This window comes from Gobio gobio (genome assembly GCF_949357685.1).
Source record: "Gobio gobio genome assembly, chromosome: 17".
Classification (NCBI taxonomy): Eukaryota; Metazoa; Chordata; class Actinopteri; order Cypriniformes; family Gobionidae; genus Gobio; species Gobio gobio.
The window spans coordinates 28,733,450-28,755,495 of NC_137110.1; the positions used below are offsets into that span (position 1 = coordinate 28,733,450).

The window sequence follows — 22,046 nt, forward strand, 5'->3', positions numbered from 1 at the left end:
ATTGTGCCAAGCACCATACAAACAAAGGCAATCCAACCTGAAAATGGTGAAGTGTGATTCTGACATTGGCGTCCATCTGAAATCAGCCCGCACGCACTCAAAAAACATTGCCCTTAGTAAATACTGAAAGTGTCATTGAAGCTTTGAAGCAAATGTTGGTCCCCGGTAGAAAGTGAATATGTGCAAGATTGCCTAATTTACTTTAACTGTTCCTAAATCTGTGATGCTTCGACACTGTATTTTCATCCAACTACAAAAGCCATTTGCTGCTGTTGTATAAACATGATATCGTAAACACTGCTGCTTATATACTTAGTAATTTACTCCTACCCTGAATGCAAGACAGTAAAAGACATGAGGATAGGTTTTAGAACTTGTATATGTTTGCTAGTTTAGTAATTAAAAGGCTGACAAACGCAATAATGCACCGAGATAAGGAGTAAAATAACATTTTCAGGAACTCTGAAAGCACGCTGCAAACTGCTAAAGCAAACACTAACCAGCTATTTAAATGTTCAGCAGCAAGCTCATTGGCTGCAGAAGCGACAAGAACCAATCAGCTTGTGCCATATAGTTAACCATAGCTATATAGTGCCATTTATATTTAAATGCCATCAGGTTGCATTAGGGACCCATCAGCCTTAGGCCCTGTCCACACAGACACGGGTATTTTCAAAATCGCAGGTTTTCTACGTGGTTTGGTTTTTCGTCAACATGCAAACGCAGTATCCGGTTACTGAAACCGGACTTTATTAAAAACTTCGGCCAGGGTGAAGATTTTTAGAAACTCCGTTTACAGCGTTGTCGTGTAAATGGTGAAACCGGAGATTTTGGCTTGTTAAGTCGAAGTGTGCGCCGTTCTCTCCTTTGTTTGAAGTCAGATTGTGGGCCGTTATCTCTTTTGTTTACATGAGTGGAGTCTATGCAATAGCTTTTAATAACTCTGCTAACAGCGCTTATCACATGTATACAGATATATGCACAGTTATCTCATTGTATTGCAGAACAGAGGTGCCAGAATACAATAATACAAAATAGTAAGGCAAGTGTGTGAAGCTATAGTCCACTTGGGCCCTGCCCCTGTGTATATACAGTTACCTGTCACTGAGTCCAAAGTAAAGGAACTTGTAGAAGGGTTTCACTGAGCCCATGGCATCCCTCAGTGCATAGGTGCCATGGATGGGACCCAAGTGGAAATCAGGCAGCCAATCATAGCGTGGTTTTGCATTTTCATGTGGACAGAGATTTTTTTTTAAACCGTGCTTGTGTGGACGCGATTGTTTTTTAAAACGGAGGAGGAAAAACTCTGGTTATAAAAATACCCGTGTACATGTGGACTAGGCCTTAGCCATCTAGAGTTTCAAGACAGAACCTGATATATATACTAGCTTTGCATGAGATATACAATATTTCTTTTTTTCTTGTGGTCTACTTAATTATCAGAGAATCTTCAGTGGATTTTTTCGCTGACCATTTTCAATCGCTCTTCATGTTTCTGTGTAGCCAGCTCCAATGCCATGCCTCCGCTTCCCACTTGAGTGTACCGTCCTTCTTTAACAGCCTGCAGGTGTTTCGCCCGACCCTGCAGCACAGGTAGACGAGACAAATTCTGCAGGAGAGAGAAGAAAACCGTTGGTGACATAAGTGGCATGCAAAACATAAATAGAACTTAAACGGGGGGTTCATGTCATACTTGTACCAGACCTACTTAAAGTAGTCAGACCCCTGTCTCATGGTTTGCAAGCAACCCCCCCATTCTGCCCCTGTCCACAAGTGTTGATGTATTGCGCAAATGTTTGCATTGTATAAACATTCAAGCGTTTGATACAATGTTTCCTGTGATTGTGATTCTTGTGTAAATATAAAGTCTATGTAAACACACTCGCTCTGATGCCACATATATGTGGAATAAAATTGCTCTACATAGGTTGATTTAACCATAATGTAACTGGCTCATAAAGCTGTGAGCCCCCAAAAGGCTGGGGCACCACAGGGTATCCAGTATGCAAGTGTGTGACGTATGCTGTTGGTGGATACACTGACTCTCTCTTTGGCTTCTTGCAGTGCGCTGAGGTCTTGGGTGAGAACCACTCTGGTATTCTGCAGGTAACTGAGATGCATTTGTTTGTCTCGGAGGCTGGAGGTCATAGAGCCCTGACTCTCCTCCATCTGAGCTATAACATCATCACACTCTTCTGCTTGCTGAACACACACACACACACACACACACACATACAGTAAACAACAGTGACAGATATTTTGTAAATAAAAACTAGAAGATAAAGGTCATATACATGGCTATTACTATTGGTAACTAAAATGAAATTGAACACTAAAAATTTACATTGAATTAAAACTAAATATATAAACCAAAGTATTATTTTTTTAAATTATGCATAAAGTAAAAACTAACAAATATTAAACTAAATTAATTAAATTATTCAAATAAAATAAAAGCTAAAAGATCTAAACTATAATATCCTTTATTCACACACACCTTCTTAGTTTGGAGAATCTTTCGGCGGAGGCTCTGGAGAGTGTTGTGGTAGTCGCTGTGTGTGGGCTGCTTATGGTCGGATCGTGCCTGAGCCTCACTCCGAATAGCTATAGTCTCACGTCTGGCCACCACTGACTCCATGTCTCTCAACAATTTCTCCTGCTGCTTCATCAATTGAGCATAACGAACCTAGACACATACATAAGATCCATTCAGACTGAAACCACACTTATAAGTATTACTGTATATTAATATACTTCTACACGTACAAACTTTCTAAGTTGTACACACACCTCCATACGGTGAATCTCTGCTTTCATGGTCCGTATGTCTCCCTGTCCGATGTCTGAATCTATGGCAGAGCGAGTCTCTCGTATCAGCTGGGTTCTCTTCTCCCACAGCATGATCTGATGCCTTCACACATACACAACACAGTAGAAACAGATATATAGCATGCATTAATACATTAGCTCTACACAATGTTGATTCTTTAGTGCGTGAATGTGCATTTGTGTGTGTGGCTGTATCTCAAACCTATTAAGCTGCCTACCAAAGACATGTTCAGAGTGAGCTGCTCATTTAGCTCCAATGATGCCCACAAATACAATAAGGCTTTACAATAAGATCAAATTAGTTAATGTTAGTTGATTACATACCTAACATTAACTAACAACAAAGCAATGCATTTGGTACAATATTGATTAATCTTCTTTAATGTTAGTTAATAAAATAAACAACTGTTCATGTTAGCTTAAGCCCATTAAATAATATTAACAGATAAAAGTTTTATTTTTAATAATGTACTGGCAAGTGTTGAAACTGACATTAACTAAGATTAATATATTCTTTAGAAGTATTGTCATTGTTAGTTCAGTGTTACCAGAATTTGAAACTCATTCAGGGTGGGCATGTTTTTGTGAAATATCAGGACACAAATGTGTATAATGACATGGGTATGACATAGGTATTACAAAAAGAGGGTGAAATATGAGGACGTTCCCCATGTCCTCACTTTTCAAAATGCTTATAAATCACACAGAACAAGTTTTTTTTCACAGAAAGTGAACTGCACAGTCTCCTGTGAGGGCTAGGTTTAGGGGCAGGGGCAGTGTAAGGGGATAGAAAATACGGTTTGTACGGTATAAAAACCATTACGCCTATGGAATGTCCTCACATTTCACAAAAACAAACATGTGTGTGTGTGTGTGTGTGTGTGTGTGTGTGTGTGTGTGTGTGTGTGTGTGTGTGTGTGTGTGTGTGTGTGTGTGTGTGTGTGTGTGTGTGTGTGTGTGTGTGTGTGTGTGTGTGTGTGTGTGTGTGTGTGTGTGTGTGTGTGTGTGTGTGTGTGTGTGTGTTCAGGTAAACCCTACATTATGAGGACAAAATGTCCCCACAAAGATAACAAAATCTAAAGTCCTTGTGGGGACATGTTTTGGTTATAAAACAGGGGTAGGTTTAGTGTAGGGGGATAGAATATACAGTTTGTACAGTATAAAAATCATTATGTTTATGAAAAAGTCCCCTTAAAACATGGAAACCCAACATGTTTTACATACTGTTAGTCCCAATGAAAACAAATGTGTGTGTGTCCGCGTGTGTGAAGATAGTTGGACTCACTCTGCCTCCACTAGGCTGTTGATAAGTCTCTCTTTCTCTTCGTTTAACCTCTCCAGCTTCAACTGAGTCTCAACTGAGTCCCTCTCAGCCTCCTACACATACAAGATACAAATAAACTGTTCGCAATGTCTTTTTAACAAAAAATCATGTGAGTGATAATTACATGTCTATTTACATCAGGGATTCTCAACTCTGACTTCTGAAGTCCACTGTGCTGCAGAATTTGAAATCTATTCAAACATAACTTGATCAATGTCTTCAGGATTACTTAAAATAAGGTGAGAACCAAATGTAACTGCAGTGTACATTGATGAAATGTCTGCTATAACAGAATGGGAAGCTAAATAATTTGTTTAACCATCAAAATTTTCATTGATAAAGTTTTATTTGTGTTATAGAATAGAACATGTAGTATTGTGTTTACATTACTAGTGATTTACATTACTGCTGATCTTTTGCATATTTATTATCTTGAATAAACTGCCCTTTATTGTTATACAGTAAATGATATTCCCAAAGGAATATCAGTTCTTTTTTACTGTAGGGTGTGCGCTTGGGAAAATTACATAGTAGTTTAAGGAAAAGGCCTGATTTTCCACATTAAGCTATACAGTGTACCTTGAGTCTCTGTCTGAACTCCGTTTCCATCAGACTGTTGCTCTGTTGCAGGGCTTGATTCAGATCACTGTTTTTACTGAGCAGAGAGTTCAGTTTCACCATGTCTGCCATGAGAGCTTTGATCTGTTTATCCAGATCTGCCTGCTCACGCTGTTCCTGCTCCATCTCACCTTATACACATAAACATAACACACACACATGCAGAGGATGATATCAATAATGTACATTTATTAGACTAATTGTATTACTTTGTTTTCTCTCTTTGTACAAATGGCAAAAAGATTTGTACTTAATATATTAATGGTGCCCTGTGACGCTTTGCACAAATTATGGGAGTAACTTCTGTTAAACTGTAAACAATCACTGAAAGGCTCGCTCTATGAACACAATAATACACCTATTTTTTTTTTTTTTTACTGGATACAATGAAGTTACATTATTTTACTCACCCTTCAACCATCAAACATTAAAAGGAAACTTAAAAGTGTTAATGCATTAACAGAGTACTTTCAACAGACCATGAATTCCCCCAAAAGCATTACTGCAAACAATGCTAACAGGGATTAGAAGTGACAAGGCCAGTAGCAGTATTAACAGTATTAACTGTATCACGCAAACTGCCCATTCTAGGAAACACACAGAAAAAAGTCAGTTTAAGTAAGTGGGACATTGGCCAGCACAAGATAAACCAAAACTTAAAAACAATTGAGGAAGATCCACGGGTGGTGTATTTGTTATTTGTTTGTGAGTTAGACGGTATCAAAAACAAAAGTCTGATATTGATCTAAATAAATACAGATATCATTTATATATAATTGAAATAATATAATATGTGGTTAGTGGTTCTCATCTATGTCTTAAATAATTAAAAAATGTATGTGTCCGTTACCTCCTTCAGTGAACGAGGGTTACCATACATAACCGAGACGTTCCCTTTCAGTCGGTCACGTTCGCCGTACATCGGATGTCACCAACGAATTGGGATCCCTTTGGAAAACGCCACAGTTACTACCACTTCCAGCGCCCAGCGAAGAGCCCCTCAGACCCCGTCTGTTCCAGGCGGGAAAACTCACGCAGGGAGAGTCACACTGCTGTTCCGCAAGACCCACTCAGTAGACTATTGGATAACACTGGGAAAGCGTGCCCGGGAGGGCCGCTGCGGAAGCTACATCATGCCCAGAGGGAGTTACCATGTGGAGAATACAGGTATGGACTGGCCTTGGGCAGTACAACATACGGGAGTCCCAGGGGGGGCCCCGGCCCTAATAGGCGGGGGAACAACACCGTACTGAGACGGCAGAGGAAGCTCTGCCGAGGGAAAGACACAGGCTCGCCGTAGGGATACACATATGGGACCGCCGTGGGGGTCACCACATTTTGAACCCAGCCTAACACAAGTTCCACCAATACATACGAGTGTTAGACCACGGGTTGCGGAGGACTCGACAGGGTTCGCCGTTCTGGGGAATTCGACTGGAGCAAATACATGGAGGTGACCGGCTCTACACGGAGGCAATAAAATATAGCGAACGTGTTAGTTGTCGCCCAGCCTGCAGCTCTACAAATATCTGTCAGCGAGGTGCCACGAGCCAACGCCCAGGAAGAAGCTACACCCCTAGTGGAGTGGGCTCTTAACCTGAGCGGGCAGGGCACGTCTTGGGTTTCATACGCCAAGACGATTGCATCCACTATCCAGTGGGCCATCCTGTGCTTGGAGACAGCCTTTCCCTTCTGCTGACCTCCGTAACAGACGAAGAGCTGCTCTGAGGTTCTGAAGCTTTGCGTTCTGTCCACGTATGTCCGCAGGGCGCCGACGGGGCAGAGAAAAGCTAGGGCTGGGTCTGCCTCCTCCGAAGGCAGCGCTTGCAGGCTCACCACCTGGTCCCGAAATAGAGTGGTGGGAACCTTGGGCACATATCCAGGCCGGGGTCTCAGGATTACATGAGAGTTACCAGGCCCGAACTCCAGGCACGATTCGTCGACCGAAAATGCCTGCAGGTCCCCTACCCTCTTGATAGAGGCCAATGCAGTCAGGAGTACTGTCTTCAGAGACATAATTTAAAAAAAAAAAAAGAGCGCGGCTGAAAGGGCGCTCTCTGTAGTGCAGTTAGCACCAGAGTTAAGTCCCAAGAGGGTATAGAGGGAGGGCGAGGCGGATTTAGTCTCCTCACCGCCCTCAGGAACCGTGCAGATCGTGCTTCCCTAAAGACTTACCATCTACCATGTCATGGTTTGTGGCGATCGCGGCAACATAAACTTTGAGGGTGGAGGAAGACAGCACAGAACCGATCGAACATCTCCGGGGGTCTTCTCGGTGAGAAGAACACCAATCGACGAACAGGTTCCACTTCAACGCATAGAGGCGCCTAGTAGAGGGAAGCAACCTCAGATGCTTCTGACTCCATAAGAGGAGACGGCGGGCGAGTTGTGACATGCGACGAGAGCGTAGACCACCTTGTTTGTTGATGTACACAACGGCCGCAGTGTTGTCCGTATGGACCAGAACGTGCTTGCCTAGTAGCAGCGGTTTGAAGTGGCTCAGCGCAAGACGACATGCTAACAACTCCAGGTTGTATTGCATGCCCGTTGTACGTGGCATCCCAGCCGGTGGATGAGGCATCCGTGGAGACAACAGCATGCCTGGACACTTGTTCTAGAGACACTCCTGCCCGTAGAAATGAAGGGTCCGACCACGGGCTGAAGGTTTGGCGGCACCAGAGTGGACATTGCCTGACCGAGGGAACGGGCGGTGACTTTCGTCGCCCGTAGGGAGGAGCTCTGGGTCAGGCCTACCCTTGTGCATGTCCATGAGTGCTTGGGCTTGGTGCACCTGAAGCAGTGACATGGCATGCAAGGCAGACGCGGCCTGTCCACAGGACCTGTAAGCCTTCGCGGTCAGACCGGAAGAGAACTTACAGGCCTTGGACGGGAGACGCGGGTCACCATGCCAGCTGGAAGTGGTCGCTGGACACAGCTGCATCACGACAGCGCGCTCAACTGGTGGAATTCCCACGTAACCCTTGGCCTGCCGGCTGTCGAGGGTAGTGAGGAGGGAGGAGCCACCAGGTCGGTTCCGAGTACTGAAAGGCGTCGACCACAACCTGGTAAGCTCTTCATGCACCTCCGGGAAAAAAGGCACCGGGCGGGATGCTGAAAACCAGCGCGACCCACCCCGAGAAACCAATCATCCAACCTAAAAGGTTCGGGACGTGGTGGAGGGTTCCACTCAAGCCCGACCTTTTCGGCGGCCAGGAAAGCATAGCCGTCAACTCCGGGTCCGAGTCGACCGTTGCCACTCTTCCAGAGGGAGGCAGTACAGCCGAACCTTCATCCCCAGAGGACTTGAACTCCCCCTCCAATGCAGCGATCGACATCTGGTCGTCCGCCAGAGCCCCGAAAGTCACCGCTGGACGCCCATGGGAGGTTTCCTCCGGAAGCTCTACCGGTTGCGGCGCTTGTGAGGGATCAGGGGCCCGCGGAGGCTGGCTTGGCGGGTTTGGCCTGAACGTAATCCTCAGATCAACCCGGCCATCCGTCGAAGTAGGTCAATTCTGCGGGGCAGGAATAGCACTAGATCGAGGTATGAGGAGGGGGACTCCGTAGGTGAGGTAGGTGGGTGAGTCTAGATCTAAGCGCAGAGATAGTCAAGTTCCCGCAGTGGGAACATGAACTATCCACAAACGCTGCCTCAGCTTCCAGGATGCCCAGACACGTGATGCAGCGATTGCGACCGTCAGCAGGCGACAGGGAACGACCGCATCCAGAAATGCACGGGTGGAATGACATCTTGAAAAAACTTGAGTTATCAAAACAACTGTGTATGTGTATTTAAAAATACATTGTAAAAAAATTATATAAAAAAGAAAATTATAACTCTGGGATGTTATATGCTTTGTTTGAAAGCAGATTATTATTAATTAAATGTTGTTCTGCCGCTAAGTGTATATGTTACACTATTTACATAATGCTCAAGCAAAAAGTGGCATGTGTCACTAGGTTGTTGGAGGTGCCACAACATACACTCACCTAAAGGATTATTAGGAACACCTGTTCAATTTCTCATTAATGCAATTATCTAATCAACCAATCACATGGCAGTTGCTTCAATGCATTTAGGGGTGTGGTCCTGGTCAAGACAATCTCCTGAACTCCAAACTGAATGTCAGAATGGGAAAGAAAGGTGATTTAAGCAATTTTGAGCGTGGCATGGTTGTTGGTGTCAACTGATTCAAGCTAATAGAAGAGCAACTTTGACTGAAATAACCACTCGTTACAGCCGAGGTATGCAGCAAAGCATTTGTGAAGCCACAACACGCACAACCTTGAGGCAGATGGGCTACAACAGCAGAGGACCCCACCGGATACCACTCATCTCCACTACAAATAGGAAAAAGATGCTACAATTTGCACAAGCTCACCAAAATTGGACAGTTAAAGACTGGAAAAATGTTGCCTGGTCTGATGAGTCTCAATTTCTGTTGAGACATTCAGATGGTAGAGTCAGAATTTGGCATAAACAGAATGAGAACATGGATCCATCATGCCTTGTTACCACTGTGCAGGCTGGTGGTGGTGGTGTAATGGTGTGGGGGATGTTTTCTTGGCACACTTTAGGCCCCTTAGTGCCAATTGGGCATCGTCCAACTCCTTAAATGCCACAGCCTACCTGAGCATTGTTTCTGACCATGTCCATCCCTTTATGACCACCATGTACCCATCCTCTGACGGCTACTTCCAGCAGGATAATGCACCATGTTACAAAGCTCGAATCATTTCAAATTGGTTTCTTGAACATGACAATGAGTTCACTGTACTACAATGGCATCCACAGTCACCAGATCTCAACCCAATAGAGCATCTTTGGGATGTGGTGGAACGGGAGCTTCGTGCCCTGGATTTGCATCCCACAAATCTCCATCAACTGCAAGATGCTATCCTATCAATATGGGCCAACATTTCTAAAGAATGCTTTCAGCACCTTGTTGAATCAATGCCACGTAGAATTAAGGCAGTTCTGAAGGCGAAAGGGGGTCAAACACAGTATTAGTATGGTGTTCCTAATAATCCTTTAGGTGAGTGTAAGTTGACACGCTCCACAACAATGTCATGTCAGTATGTAGAAATATAGTGACATACAGAATTTAACTGCAGTGTGTACATGGATGAAATGTCTGCTATAACAGAATGGGAAGCTAAAAAATGTCACAAGTTTTAGTGGCATATGCCACTATCCATTGGCACATGCCAATGACAACTGGATGTGCCACTAAGGACAGCGACATGTGACAATGTCTTCTGTGTGTAAGACACAATGCCACTTAATATTAATAATGCTTCTCAAAAAGAAGAGACAATTACACTTTAAAGCATCCGTGTGATAACAAACCTGGAAAGAGACGTGAGAATTTTCGGAGAAAAACAAGAGATTCTCAGTGCATTCCAGTCGATTATTCTAGAGATATATCGATTGAATCGGGAGAGGAGACCACAAGTGTGCTGTATATGTAGTCTTTTTTATATTGTTACAGTTGAATAGAAAGAAAAAAAGAAAAGAATCAGGAGGAAAAGAATGCAGTGACCTCTTGCCACAGGTATTCTTGTGACCATGTCACATTAAAATACCAAGCGTTACATTATTCTGCTGACAGTGGAGGGCATGAGGTCTCAGTGTTTTTTGTCCATACAATAAAAAGTCAGTGTTTTTTATATATATATTTAACTGTTTAACTGTATAGAAAAAAAACATTCTTTGAAATATATTATTTTATGTTATACAGAAGAAAGTAATAAAGGTTTGGAATATGAAGGCGAATCATTTATTTTTTGAACACCAACCCTTTTAATTATAATTAATTATGAAGGAGTTTTTTTTTAATACCACATAAAATGTATCTACTGTTCTGTAATGGGAACTTGTAATGTGATGCTACTGTAGTACGGGGTTATATGTGGGGACACATGTTATGATGTGAGTTCCGGAGTAAAGAGCAATGTGAAATGGTCTCGTGTTCCTGGCTCGTTATTATAGCTAACATAACATGGTGTCAGAAGAGAACTGAACTTAAATAGAACTCACAGAACGGTGCATGCCGGTGAAATAAGGGGAAGATGGAGAGAGAAGCGCCAGTCCCATCGATGTTAGCGTCACAGCTAACTCTGCCCGGCAAGTTTGATTTTACCAATACAAGTGAATGGCCAAGATGGATGAAGCGTTTCGAGCGCTACAGAATCGCATCTGGTTTGGATAGACAGCCAGAGGAATATCAGGTGAACACTTTCATGTATGCGGCGGGAGATGATGCCGAAGATATACTGTATGTGTTACCATTGACTGATGCTCAGAAAAAATCATACGCGGCCGTCACGGAGGCTTTTAACAAGCACTGTGTTAGCAAGAGGAATATTATCTTCGAACGAGCGCGATTCAACAAGCGGAACCAAGAGCCGGGAGAGAGCGTCGAGTCGTTTATTACAGCTGTTCATTCACTCGCCGAGCAATGTGATTTCGTAGGCTTAAAGGAAGATTTGATAAGGGACCGGATTGTAGTCGGCATTCGCGATGCCAAGTTGTCAGAAAGCTTGCAGTTGGACGCAGATCTGACGCTGGAGAAAGCGATAACGAGAGTGAGGCAAAGTGCAGCAGTGAAAAAACAACAGCCAATACTGCGCGGAGCAGAGCAGCCGACAGGACACGTTGAGGCTATACACAAAAAGGAAAGGAAAACACACAAGCCATTTAAGATTAAAACAGAGAACCAGTCAGTTGGATGTGGTAGATGTGGAAACATTAAAAATCACCCATGGAAAGACTGCCCAGCTAGAGATGCTGACTGCAGGAGATGCCATCGCAAGGGACATTTTGCAAAAAAATGTAAGTCAGCTAGAGGGGTCCATAACATAACAGAGGGGCATTCAGAGAGTTATGATGAGGGGGATTTTGCTTTTCTTGGAGAAGTGTATAAACAAGGAACTGATGGCTGGAATGAACTGATAGTGCTGAATGGGGAAAACACAATTTTCAAATTGGACACGGGCGCTGCGGTTACAGCAATTCCAAGCAGCAGTTTCTCCACTAAGAAATATGGGGTGTTGCAGCCGCCTGGGAAAGTGCTGTTCGGACCAGGAAATCAAAGGCTGGATGTGAAGGGACGATTTAAAGGGCGTCTAAGCATCAAAAATAAAGCTACAGAACAGGACATTTATGTAGTAGCGGGTCTGTCAAAGCCCTTATTAGGGCTCCCTGCTATTGAAGCCCTCACACTAATTCAGCGCCTCCACACGGTACAAGAACGACAGGAGGACATTATAGCTGAATACCCCTCAGTGTTCTCTGGCTTAGGCAAATTAAAGGAGCCATACAAAATTGAGCTGGAGCCAGCTGCTGTCCCATATGCTCTATCTTCTCCACGCCGTGTGCCCCTGCCAATGAGAGATAAGGTGCAAGCAGAGTTAAAACGCATGGAGGATATGGGAGTGATTTCTAAAGTGACTCAACCCACTCCATGGTGTGCGGGTATGGTGGTAGTGCCCAAGACCCAAGGAAAGATACGGCTGTGTGTGGATTTGACGCACCTAAATAAGTGGGTGCGGAGAGAACGTCACATCCTCCCTGCTGTAGAGCAGACACTCTCGATGCTTGCTGGTGCCAAAGTTTTCACAAAGCTGGACGCTACCTCCGGCTTCTGGCAAATTCTATTGTCCAAGGAAAGCGCACTTTTGACAACATTCATCACCCCATTTGGGAGATATGCCTTTAACCGTCTACCATTCGGGATCTCGTCAGCCCCAGAGCATTTTCAGCGTCGCATGTCGCAGATGCTGGAAGATTGTGAAGGAGTTGTGTGTCATGCAGATGACATATTAGTCTATGGCGAGAATATGCAGCAACACAACGAGAGACTGCATTGTGTCCTTAAGAGACTGAGAGATGAAGGCTTGACTTTAAACGAGAAGTGTGTGTTTGCAGCGGACGACATGATGTTTCTGGGGCACCGGATTGGGGCAGACGGTGTTGCACCAGATCCAGACAAAGTCAGGGCGATCTTGGAGATGCCTGAACCAACTGGGGTAGATGGAGTGAGGAGAGTGATGGGTATGGCTAATTATCTGGGTAAGTTTTTACCCCACCTTGCATCTTACACCCGTCCAATCAAAGACCTGCTCAGTGAGAAAAATGAATGGTGCTGGGAATCACCACAAAAAGAGGCTTTTCAGAAATTAAAATCAGAACTGAGTTCACAGCGGGTATTGGCACCATACTCACCAAAAGCAGAGACATGTGTTTCTGCTGACGCCTCTTCCTTTGGCTTGGGGGGCGTACTGAACCAAAAGCAGGCAGATGGAACATGGAAACCAGTTGTGTTCATCTCACGGGGTCTGTCGGATGCAGAAAGACATTATGCCCAAATCGAAAAGGAGGCCTTAGCCGCCACGTGGGCATGTGAACGGCTGTCATCTTACCTCCTGGGTCTAAAGTTTAGACTGGAGACGGATCACAAACCACTGCTATCGCTGCTTAGCACCAAAGCACTAGAAGAACTCCCTCCACGAATACTGCGGTTCCGTCTGAGGCTGATGAAGTTTACTTTCGACATAGTGCATGTGCCTGGTAAGCAAATGATAACCGCCGACACGTTGTCAAGAGCTCCAATGAAACACACATTCACAGAAGCGGAGAAGGAGAATGAGAGTGATGTTAAGGTGTTTGTGGATTCGGTAATTCAAGCCCTCCCAGCTACAGAAACAAGGTTGAATACAATAACCAAGAACCAGAAGGCTGATCCTATCTGCGCTAAACTCATCCTATACTGTAAAACGGAGTGGCCTGAAAAACATGTCCTTCCACCAGAACTGGGACCATACTGGCCGGAGAGAGAAAATCTTTCTGTGGTAGGAGAGCTGCTCCTAAGGGGCCAGAGAATTGTGATTCCCCACAGCATGAGGAAAGAAGTCCTCCACAGTATACATGAAGGTCACCAGGGTATAGTAAAGTGTCGTGCAAGGGCTCGTCAGGCCGTCTGGTGGCCAGGACTGTCAGTGCATATCAATCAGCTGGTGGAGAACTGCAGCACATGCTCACAACACAGGGCTGAACACAGAGAGCCGTTGTTAACCACTTCAGTGCCGGAGAGACCATGGCAGCGGGTGGGAACAGACTTATTTTTCTGGGAGAAAAATACATACCTTCTGGTTGTAGACTATTTTTCGCGGTACATCGAAGTAGCTTGCCTGAATGTAGCCACAGCCAATACTGTAATTTCGGCTTTAAAAGAGGTGTTTAGCCGCCATGGAATCCCAGAGACTATAATGTCCGACAATGGGCCACAGTATAGCTGTGCACTCTTTAAGAACTTTGCCAGGGAATATGGGTTTACACACATCACTAGCAGCCCAGGATACCCTCAAGCAAACGGGGAAGCAGAGCGCGCAGTGGCTACTGTGAAAGGACTCTGGAAAGGGGGGGGTGACAAATCAAAAGCTTTGATGACCTACCGGTCAACTCCTCTGGAGAATGGGTATTCTCCAGCACAGCTCTTGATGGGGAGACAACTGCGCTCTACCATTCCACAGCTCCCAACTTTTCTTACCCCTCGTTGGCCAAACATTAAGAGAGTCAGGGAATCGGACAACTGGGCAAAAGAGAGGCAGCAACGCAGGTACAACGTGCGTTACAAGACACGTCCCTTACCAATATTGCAGACTGGACAAAGAGTGTGGCTGGAGAGAGAAAAATCACAAGGGACTGTCATTAGTCAAGCAGAAACACCAAGGTCTTACTTCATACAGACTGATGGTGGTTTGATCAGGAGAAACCGCTTTCACATGCGAGCAGTTCAGGGGCCGTTACCTCAAAATTCCATGGAAACCACTGTCAAATCCCTTAGACAGAGTGATGCTGAGACTCATGTGCATGCTACTAAGGATGGAGACAGGTCCAGAGACATTGACTTGAGTAGAGCACCTTACGTGACCAGCTCTGGTCGAGTGTCACGGCCTCCTGAACGGTTGAATTTGTGAGAGAGAGAAAGAAAAAAAAAAAGGGAAAAAGTTCACTGTTTGTTTATGTGAATGTAATGAAAGTTAAGTGACCTGTAACTAAATTCAAGTTTGAAGGTTCAGCAAAGTTTTCAACATGTTACTATAAAAAGAGTCCTTACTTAAAAGGGGAAGGTGTTCTGTAATGGGAACTTGTAATGTGATGCTACTGTAGTACGGGGTTATATGTGGGGACACATGTTATGATGTGAGTTCCGGAGTAAAGAGCAATGTGAAATGGTCTCGTGTTCCTGGCTCGTTATTATAGCTAACATAACATCTACTACCTGTTAGGAAACGTATAGTCATTATTATTATTATTATTATTATTATTATTATTATTATTATTATTATCACTAGTGGTGCAGAAGAGCATACCTGTCAAGTATCCCGTTTTGGCCGGGAAAGTCCCGTATTTTACCCTTCTTTCCCGCCGTCCTCCCGTATTAGTATTTTAATGTAAATCTCCCGTATTTTAACCTGCGTTATTAAAAAACAATAATACCGGAGTAAAAAAACAAAAACATTTCCAATCTGAGCTCTGTAACTAGCCTCGCGATAACTGCCTTCTGCAGTAGCCTACAGTATAGGTGTCAGTTGTCGCAAGGTTTGTGTGAGGTCAGATGAGCGGCGCTCATTTGTTTTCTATTTTCTCCTCGTCAGTTCGTTTTATATTATCCACTACCGATCACCACTTACACTAACTGAATGCAGAATCATTATTGCACTTTGGTGATTCCCTAGTTATTTTTTGTTTTGACATTTTACTCAGGATACTTGTCCGTTGGGCAAGTAAAATTATTTTTCACTTGCCCCTTCAAAAAATCCACTACCCCTACCCTGACCCTTAAAACTATGTAAATATTTTAAATAAATAAATATTAAATATGGATGTAAAATGCTACCTATCAGATTGTGCTACCAGAATCATATTAATGTGATTTGCTTTATTAATATCCATACCTACCCCTATCCCTACCCTAAACCTACCCTTAAAATATAAATATAAAAAATAAAAATAAAAAATATTGATGTGGGCATGCGCAGTAAGCCTTGGTAGGACAATCTGATGGGTAGGATGAAATGTCAGGACACCGGACAAGCGGACAAGCGTTCATGTCGAGCCCTGCCCATAGCAATGCAAGTTCAGAAAGGGTATTTAGCATGGTACGAAAGATTGTTACAGAGAATAGGATGACATTAGACAACAGAACTGTTTGTGCTCTACTCTCATGTAAAATGAACCACTCTGGCCCAGCCCACAAATACACTCCTTCCAAAACAGTCTTAAAAAATGCAAAGTCTGCAACAAATTTGTACAATAACTCACTAAAAGAGTAAAGAAAAGTTATGTCAAATGAAAAGTAAAAAAACTGTAAAAGAAAAGCAATATGAAATGAAAAGAATGTGGAATGAAAATAAAATGTAACAAGCAATGTTAAATGAACAGAAAATATGCAAATAAGCCTTTAAATAAATGCTCATTATATATACCCTTTTGTGTTTTCATTTGGGATATAACACCTGTCTTAAAATGTAAGGGATACTGGAGCTTGGTTGGGGTGGTGGGACTGCTTGCGGTGGGCGCCGAAAAATTTCCCTTATTTTCAAATCCAAAACTTGACAGGTATGCAGAAGAGTCTTTGAGAACAGTCTGTATATATGTGTGAAAAGTGGTACCTACTCTCTTTCCTGGTCTTGCTCTGTTGCAGTATTGTAAGTTGTGTTAGTAGGATCTGTACAGAAGAGCCGTGGGCCTGTTTTTCCTGAGTGAATCTCACTAACTCCCCCTGCTGCCAAAGCCACAACTGCTGCTGCTCTTTAATCTCAGCACCAACTTCCTCCAGCTCCTTAGACAGGGTGGCTGCACGGATCTCCAGAGGACCTAGATCTTCATGCTACTCACACACACACATTTGACAGGTTAAATATGCAGTATCTACACAGTAAGTAGAATATGAAATGCAATAGTCTAGATGGAAGCCACGACTTATTGTCATCATCAGAGAAAAGGGAAGGAGTGAGGATCATGTCTTTTTCAAAACATCCATACATTAAAACATGAACAGAGTGTGAAATTTGAGCTCTAACCCCAGTACTGGACACAATATCCTTGATCTTCTTGTTGTAGATGCTGATCGTGGCCTGCTTTCGCTCAATATCTGTGACTTGTTTAGCAATCTCTGTCTCGCGAGAAGACAGCAGCAAGTGTCGCTGGCTCATTTCTTGCTCAAGTGCAGCTTGAAATGCAACCAGAGAATCCAGATGTGTCACCACTTCTTGCCCCTCCAGCGTTACTGTGTTGATGTCATTCTCCAATTTAGTTAACTGAGCCTCCTAAGAAATTACATACAATGCACAAGTTTGAATTTTAAGAAACCTGTCAAGAACACATTCAGGTCATATTACACCTCAAAATCACGGCCATTTATATCCCCTGTTTAGTTTAGTAAGTAATATTTTATTGTCAGTGTCAAGGTTGGTTTTCTTTTCTGAGGAGTATTTCATATTTTTTTCTTTTTTAATTTTGGTGTGAAATGTGACGTTTTGTAAGATTCAACTACAAAAATGTCACTTAAGTTTTATTTTCATTTCATGAAAGTTAACTTTTTTGCACTGTGAGGTTTGGTTATATGAGAGGCACATATATAAAATAGTTACATATGATTAAACATACAATTATGATAATAATTTAATAATTGGTGGGTATTTCTGGGTTAGCTAATAGCATCCTACCTTCTCTCTCTTGTGTGCTACAGTTTTATCAGTCAGTCGGCGTGAGTACTTTGCTGCATTATTGTGAGTAAGCTGCTCTTGCAGTTTGTTCATGATCTGGTCCTCCAGGTCCAAACGCACTGCAGAGTCTTTCTCCATCTGCTTCCTGAGAGCCTTGAGCTCGGACTGACGCACCTCATGGTCCTGAAAGAGAAAGACATAGGTCCCATATATAACCTTCAGACTGGTGCTCATTAACCTGAACACATCAAGCTGATGAAATATTTGTGCTGTAGGCTGATGTGGATGAAGTACCCCACGCAATGTGCTGAGGGTCTTCTCTGTCTCCTGCAGCATTCGAGTATATGTGGTGTACTGGGCCTGTAGGACTTCCTGGTGGTTCTGGGAGTATGTGATGAGTTTGCGTGAGGTGGTGCAGTCACTCTGGGCTCGGTTCAGACACAGCGTGAGACGCTCATTCTGCTCTTCTTCCTTTGTGATGGACCTTTTATAGCCCTCTATCTCTGTGTCCAGAGAGCGCACCTGATCATTGGCCTGACTAGAGGAAGGATGTCAATACACATCAATACTGTTGTCTGGGTCATACACACACAAAAATCATGAGCATTATGTTCACCTCAGTTCCTCGTGCATGGCAGTGTAAGCCTCATCCCTCCTCCTCATCATTAACAAGCTGCTGTTCCATTGCTGGAGTAACTGCCTACGCTCGACAGTCACTGAGTCAAGTTCCAGCTGTGCCTATAGCACACACACACACACACACACGGGTCCATTGGTGACATATGCAAATTAAATTTCTTTGTAATATGTGCCTGGCAGGGTTGTGCAATTCAGAACTGAATTGAGAAGGATATTAAAATTACAAATCAGTTCTTAAATATAAAAAACATTTGGAATAGAGATAACAAAAAGGATGCAGAATTTAATTTAATTTAATTTAAGGGAGTCAAATTAAAAGGAACTGAAACTGAAAGTGTAATTTATACACATAGATAATACACTAAAATTAGTTTTTGTCAAGACACATTTCAAACAATGATTTGAAAGATGAAAGTTGATGAAAGTTAAATGATGAAAGTGTCAAATTTTGAAGGTTTTATAGACCTTATAGACAGACAAACAGATATATTTATTTGAAATGGGACCTATAGAAAATTGTACACTACCAAAAGTTTAGATCAGTAAGATTTTTTTTTATTTTAAAGAAATGAAGGGCCAGATTTACTAACAGCTTGCGCCAGCTCAAACCCTACTTTCAGGATTTACTAAAGACACGCAGTGAGAAATTAGCACTGAAAAGGCATGGACAGATTTATTTTTGCATATGCATTTGTAGGAGTTTCCCTTTGAGATGCAAAATTTATGGAAGGAGAGTATTTAAATTAATCATGCAAGGTGATTTACTAAGATTTGCGCACGTCAATTTACTGGTGTTTGCACCATTACTGTAGTTACTGCCCCAAAAAAGGTATTTTGTGTCGTCAGTAGATCACACTCAGAACTTTCCACTCCTATCTGCGCTTTTTTGGAATTACGTTCTCATGCTAATTTGCCCTGTTTAGTAAATCTGGCCCTAATACTTTTAATAAGCATGTATTTATTAAACTGATTCAAATTGACAGTAAAGAAATATATAGTGATACAAAAGATTTCTATTTCAGATAAATGCCATTCGCTTTCGCACTGCGCCCTGAGACGTTATGGGGAACGCCTCAGTGTGACAGATGTCTGAAACGCGTTTAATCACGACAATCTAATTGGCCAGTGACAGCCTATGACGTCACTACTAGCGCAACCAGGAAGTACAGTCAAGCTAAAATGGTATGTAATGGATTACAATCAACCAATCAGCTGTTAAATTTAAGTACACAATTAGATAATACCAATTTAGGTCAACCAATTACCAAGCAATGCTTAATTTTGTTCAGTCTATGGTGTAAAAGGTAGCATTAGCAATTAAAGAAAAATCACGTAAGCAAAACACGATCAGGTCAAAGTGTCGCAAATTTATTCGTACAATATGTGTCACAATTTACTTTATTTTGCTATACTCACATAAATTAACTATAGTGCCCTGCACCCACTAGTAAAAAATTATATCTGGTGTCTGATTTTTTGTTTGACTGTATAAAAGGTGCGTCTAGAGAACATGTCATCCTCTTTTTCGTCTTCAGGGACTGTTTGTTTGAAGCACGATTGTTACTGTGCTCTGCTGGCGTCAAGCCAGTAAGAACAGGAGATGCCTGCAGAGGGTGAGGAAGATGAGTCATCTAAGCCCTCTAAGGCTCCCCGCTCCACGGGCCCTCTGTGAGGCTGCCTTGACAATCACCCTGTGGTGACTGATTTGGCCTCCCCTCATTTGAGAGTTGTTATGCTGAGGCAACCACTCTTATTAGCCAGGTAGGTAATGTCAAGTCAAGTCAAGTCAACTTTATTTATATAGAGCTTTTAACAATGTAGATTGTTTCAAAGCAGCTTTACAGTGTTAAACAGGAAAATAATGCAGCATAATTTTATTCAGCTGTATAGCCATTCTGGAAAAAACGCTGATGTCATCAGTTCATTTCAATTATCATACAGTGACAGTGTGGGCTTTAGATCAATAATTAGATCAGTAATTTAGTTTAAATGGTTAATTTAGTTTATTAATTAGATTTATTTTGATGTTTAGTTGAAAAATGTAATGTATTTGTGTGTTCAGCCCTCTTTGGGGTCGCCCCGATATCTGGCCTAGGCCTAGTAGTGTTAGGATTACATCATAGGACAGAGGTGGTTTTGCTGTAGCTTCCCACCTTCTAGCCCGCCAGTAGCTTAGAGTAGGCTGTTTCTAGAGTTTCTTAAGCTTATGTTTGGCTGCTAGTGATCCTTAGTACGTTGGCCTCCTCTCACTGTGAGAGCCGTCTGACTGAGGCCTGCCTTTGCATTAGGCTAACAATGCGAGTTGCAGGCCTCAACTTATTCCTAGGTTGAGTTCCTCTTGTTATTAGAGTCGTCATGCTGAGTTCTTGGTTCCCTGGAGGTGGTAAACACAGACAGACAGGCTTCCTCTCGCTATAGAGAGTCATTGTGCTGAAGCCTCCACTCTCCTGAGCTCTGGTTAGTAGAGTTATCTAGCTTTAGGCTTTAGGAACAGGTTCTATCTAAAAGGTCCTTGATTGTGCTATCAAGTCACAGGGTCGAGTGTTGTTAGGTCTCTTCTGTGGAGTGTATCCTGTTGAGTCCTCCACTCCCCCAGAGGCTAATGTACGCAGTCTGTCTCTAACGAGACCCCCTTCCTGCTCATCTCATCCTTGAGCATCGCTCGGTGTAGGACCAGGCTGAGATTACTCCCCTTATCAGGGTTGTCTAGGATATGTGCTTCACTCCAAGAGCTCTGAGTTTCAGGTGTCAGACACCAGGTATGCTCAGGTTCAGCTGATCATGTACCCAACCCCCCTGTTATGTTGAGTTCATGGCTTTTGGGGCTATGTGAGATTATTCCAACTTTAGTACCTTGCTCCCTATAGCTTTGCAGACATTTTCATGTTGTAGGCCCCTCAGGAGCCTCCTTGGGAACTAGCCTTTGAGCTTGGTTAATAACTCCTTTCAGTTGAGCCTAGTCAGTACTCCCCTCGTTTAGAGGGTCATTCTGTAGAGTACTTGCTCCTTGAGGATGGTCTAAAGGTCAAAGGCTTTCTGCAACCTCCCTGGTAGATCAGCTCTTTTGAATAGAGCTGGAGGTACTCCCCTCTCTAGGGTCTTATGCAGAGTACCAAGCCTCCACAGTGCTTTGGCACACTGTAGATCATGGGAAACCCCTTCGGGATGAACATTGTAACTCCACTCGGTTGCAAGGGTCGGTATGATGAATTGTGCTCCCCAGGATGCCTGTTTCCTTTTTTTGACACTCAGTTTAAAGAAACCGAAAGGTTGTTGGCTAGCTAGCCTCCCTGGTGGCTCTGGGGGTTGACGTATGTCCCCCAATAGTGACTGGCCAGGGCCTTTTTCCCATGGCCATATTCCCTTAAAGGAACCTCTTCCCAAGATTTTGGTTCCAAGCCTTGAGCATCCTTTGACCTTCTGTTTTCTCTGTGAAGGTAATTTTTCATTGAGCTTGTAGTTCGGGAAGTGCCATTACTGGTGCTTTGTCACATTTTTTGCAATGCACTCCCCTCAGCATGGCGGGTCTCAGGACACAGTGCAAGTTGACTTTCGAAAGGGAATGTCTCGGGTTACGACTGTAACCCTGGTTCCCTGAGAACAGGGAACAAGACACTGTGTCTCGTTGCCATGCTTTCGGGCTGCCTGCACAGTCCCTTCAGACGAAGAAGTGGATGACATGGTCACGCTAGTAGTGACGTCATAGGCTGTTGCCGGCCAATACGATTGTCGTGCTTAAACATGTGCTTCAGACATCAGTGTCTCGTTCCCTGTTCTCAGGGAACCAGGGGTACAGTCGTAACCCAAGATTTCTATTCTAAGAATCCTAAAATAAACATATCAAGGTTTCCACCAAAATATTAAGCAATTTTTAAAAACATTTTAAAATATGTTAAAATGGAAA

The 22,046-nt window shown here is 43.2% G+C and overlaps 1 protein-coding gene across 1 annotated transcript in view; it reads right to left on the minus strand.

The window, feature by feature from the left end:
* Positions 1-22,046, minus strand: part of ccdc40 (coiled-coil domain 40 molecular ruler complex subunit) — a 30,263-nt gene that overhangs the window by 1,430 nt on the left and 6,787 nt on the right. Inside the window, exons 8-18 of the mRNA XM_079841901.1 lie at positions 18,120-18,241; positions 17,798-18,041; positions 17,504-17,686; positions 16,859-17,104; positions 16,452-16,665; positions 4,733-4,902; positions 4,115-4,206; positions 2,791-2,911; positions 2,498-2,686; positions 2,044-2,202; positions 1,472-1,609 (exon numbers count right to left, since the gene is read on the minus strand). Coding sequence (XP_079698027.1) covers positions 1,472-1,609; positions 2,044-2,202; positions 2,498-2,686; positions 2,791-2,911; positions 4,115-4,206; positions 4,733-4,902; positions 16,452-16,665; positions 16,859-17,104; positions 17,504-17,686; positions 17,798-18,041; positions 18,120-18,241 — 1,878 coding nt within the window. The remainder of the gene's footprint in view (positions 1-1,471; positions 1,610-2,043; positions 2,203-2,497; positions 2,687-2,790; positions 2,912-4,114; positions 4,207-4,732; positions 4,903-16,451; positions 16,666-16,858; positions 17,105-17,503; positions 17,687-17,797; positions 18,042-18,119; positions 18,242-22,046) is intronic.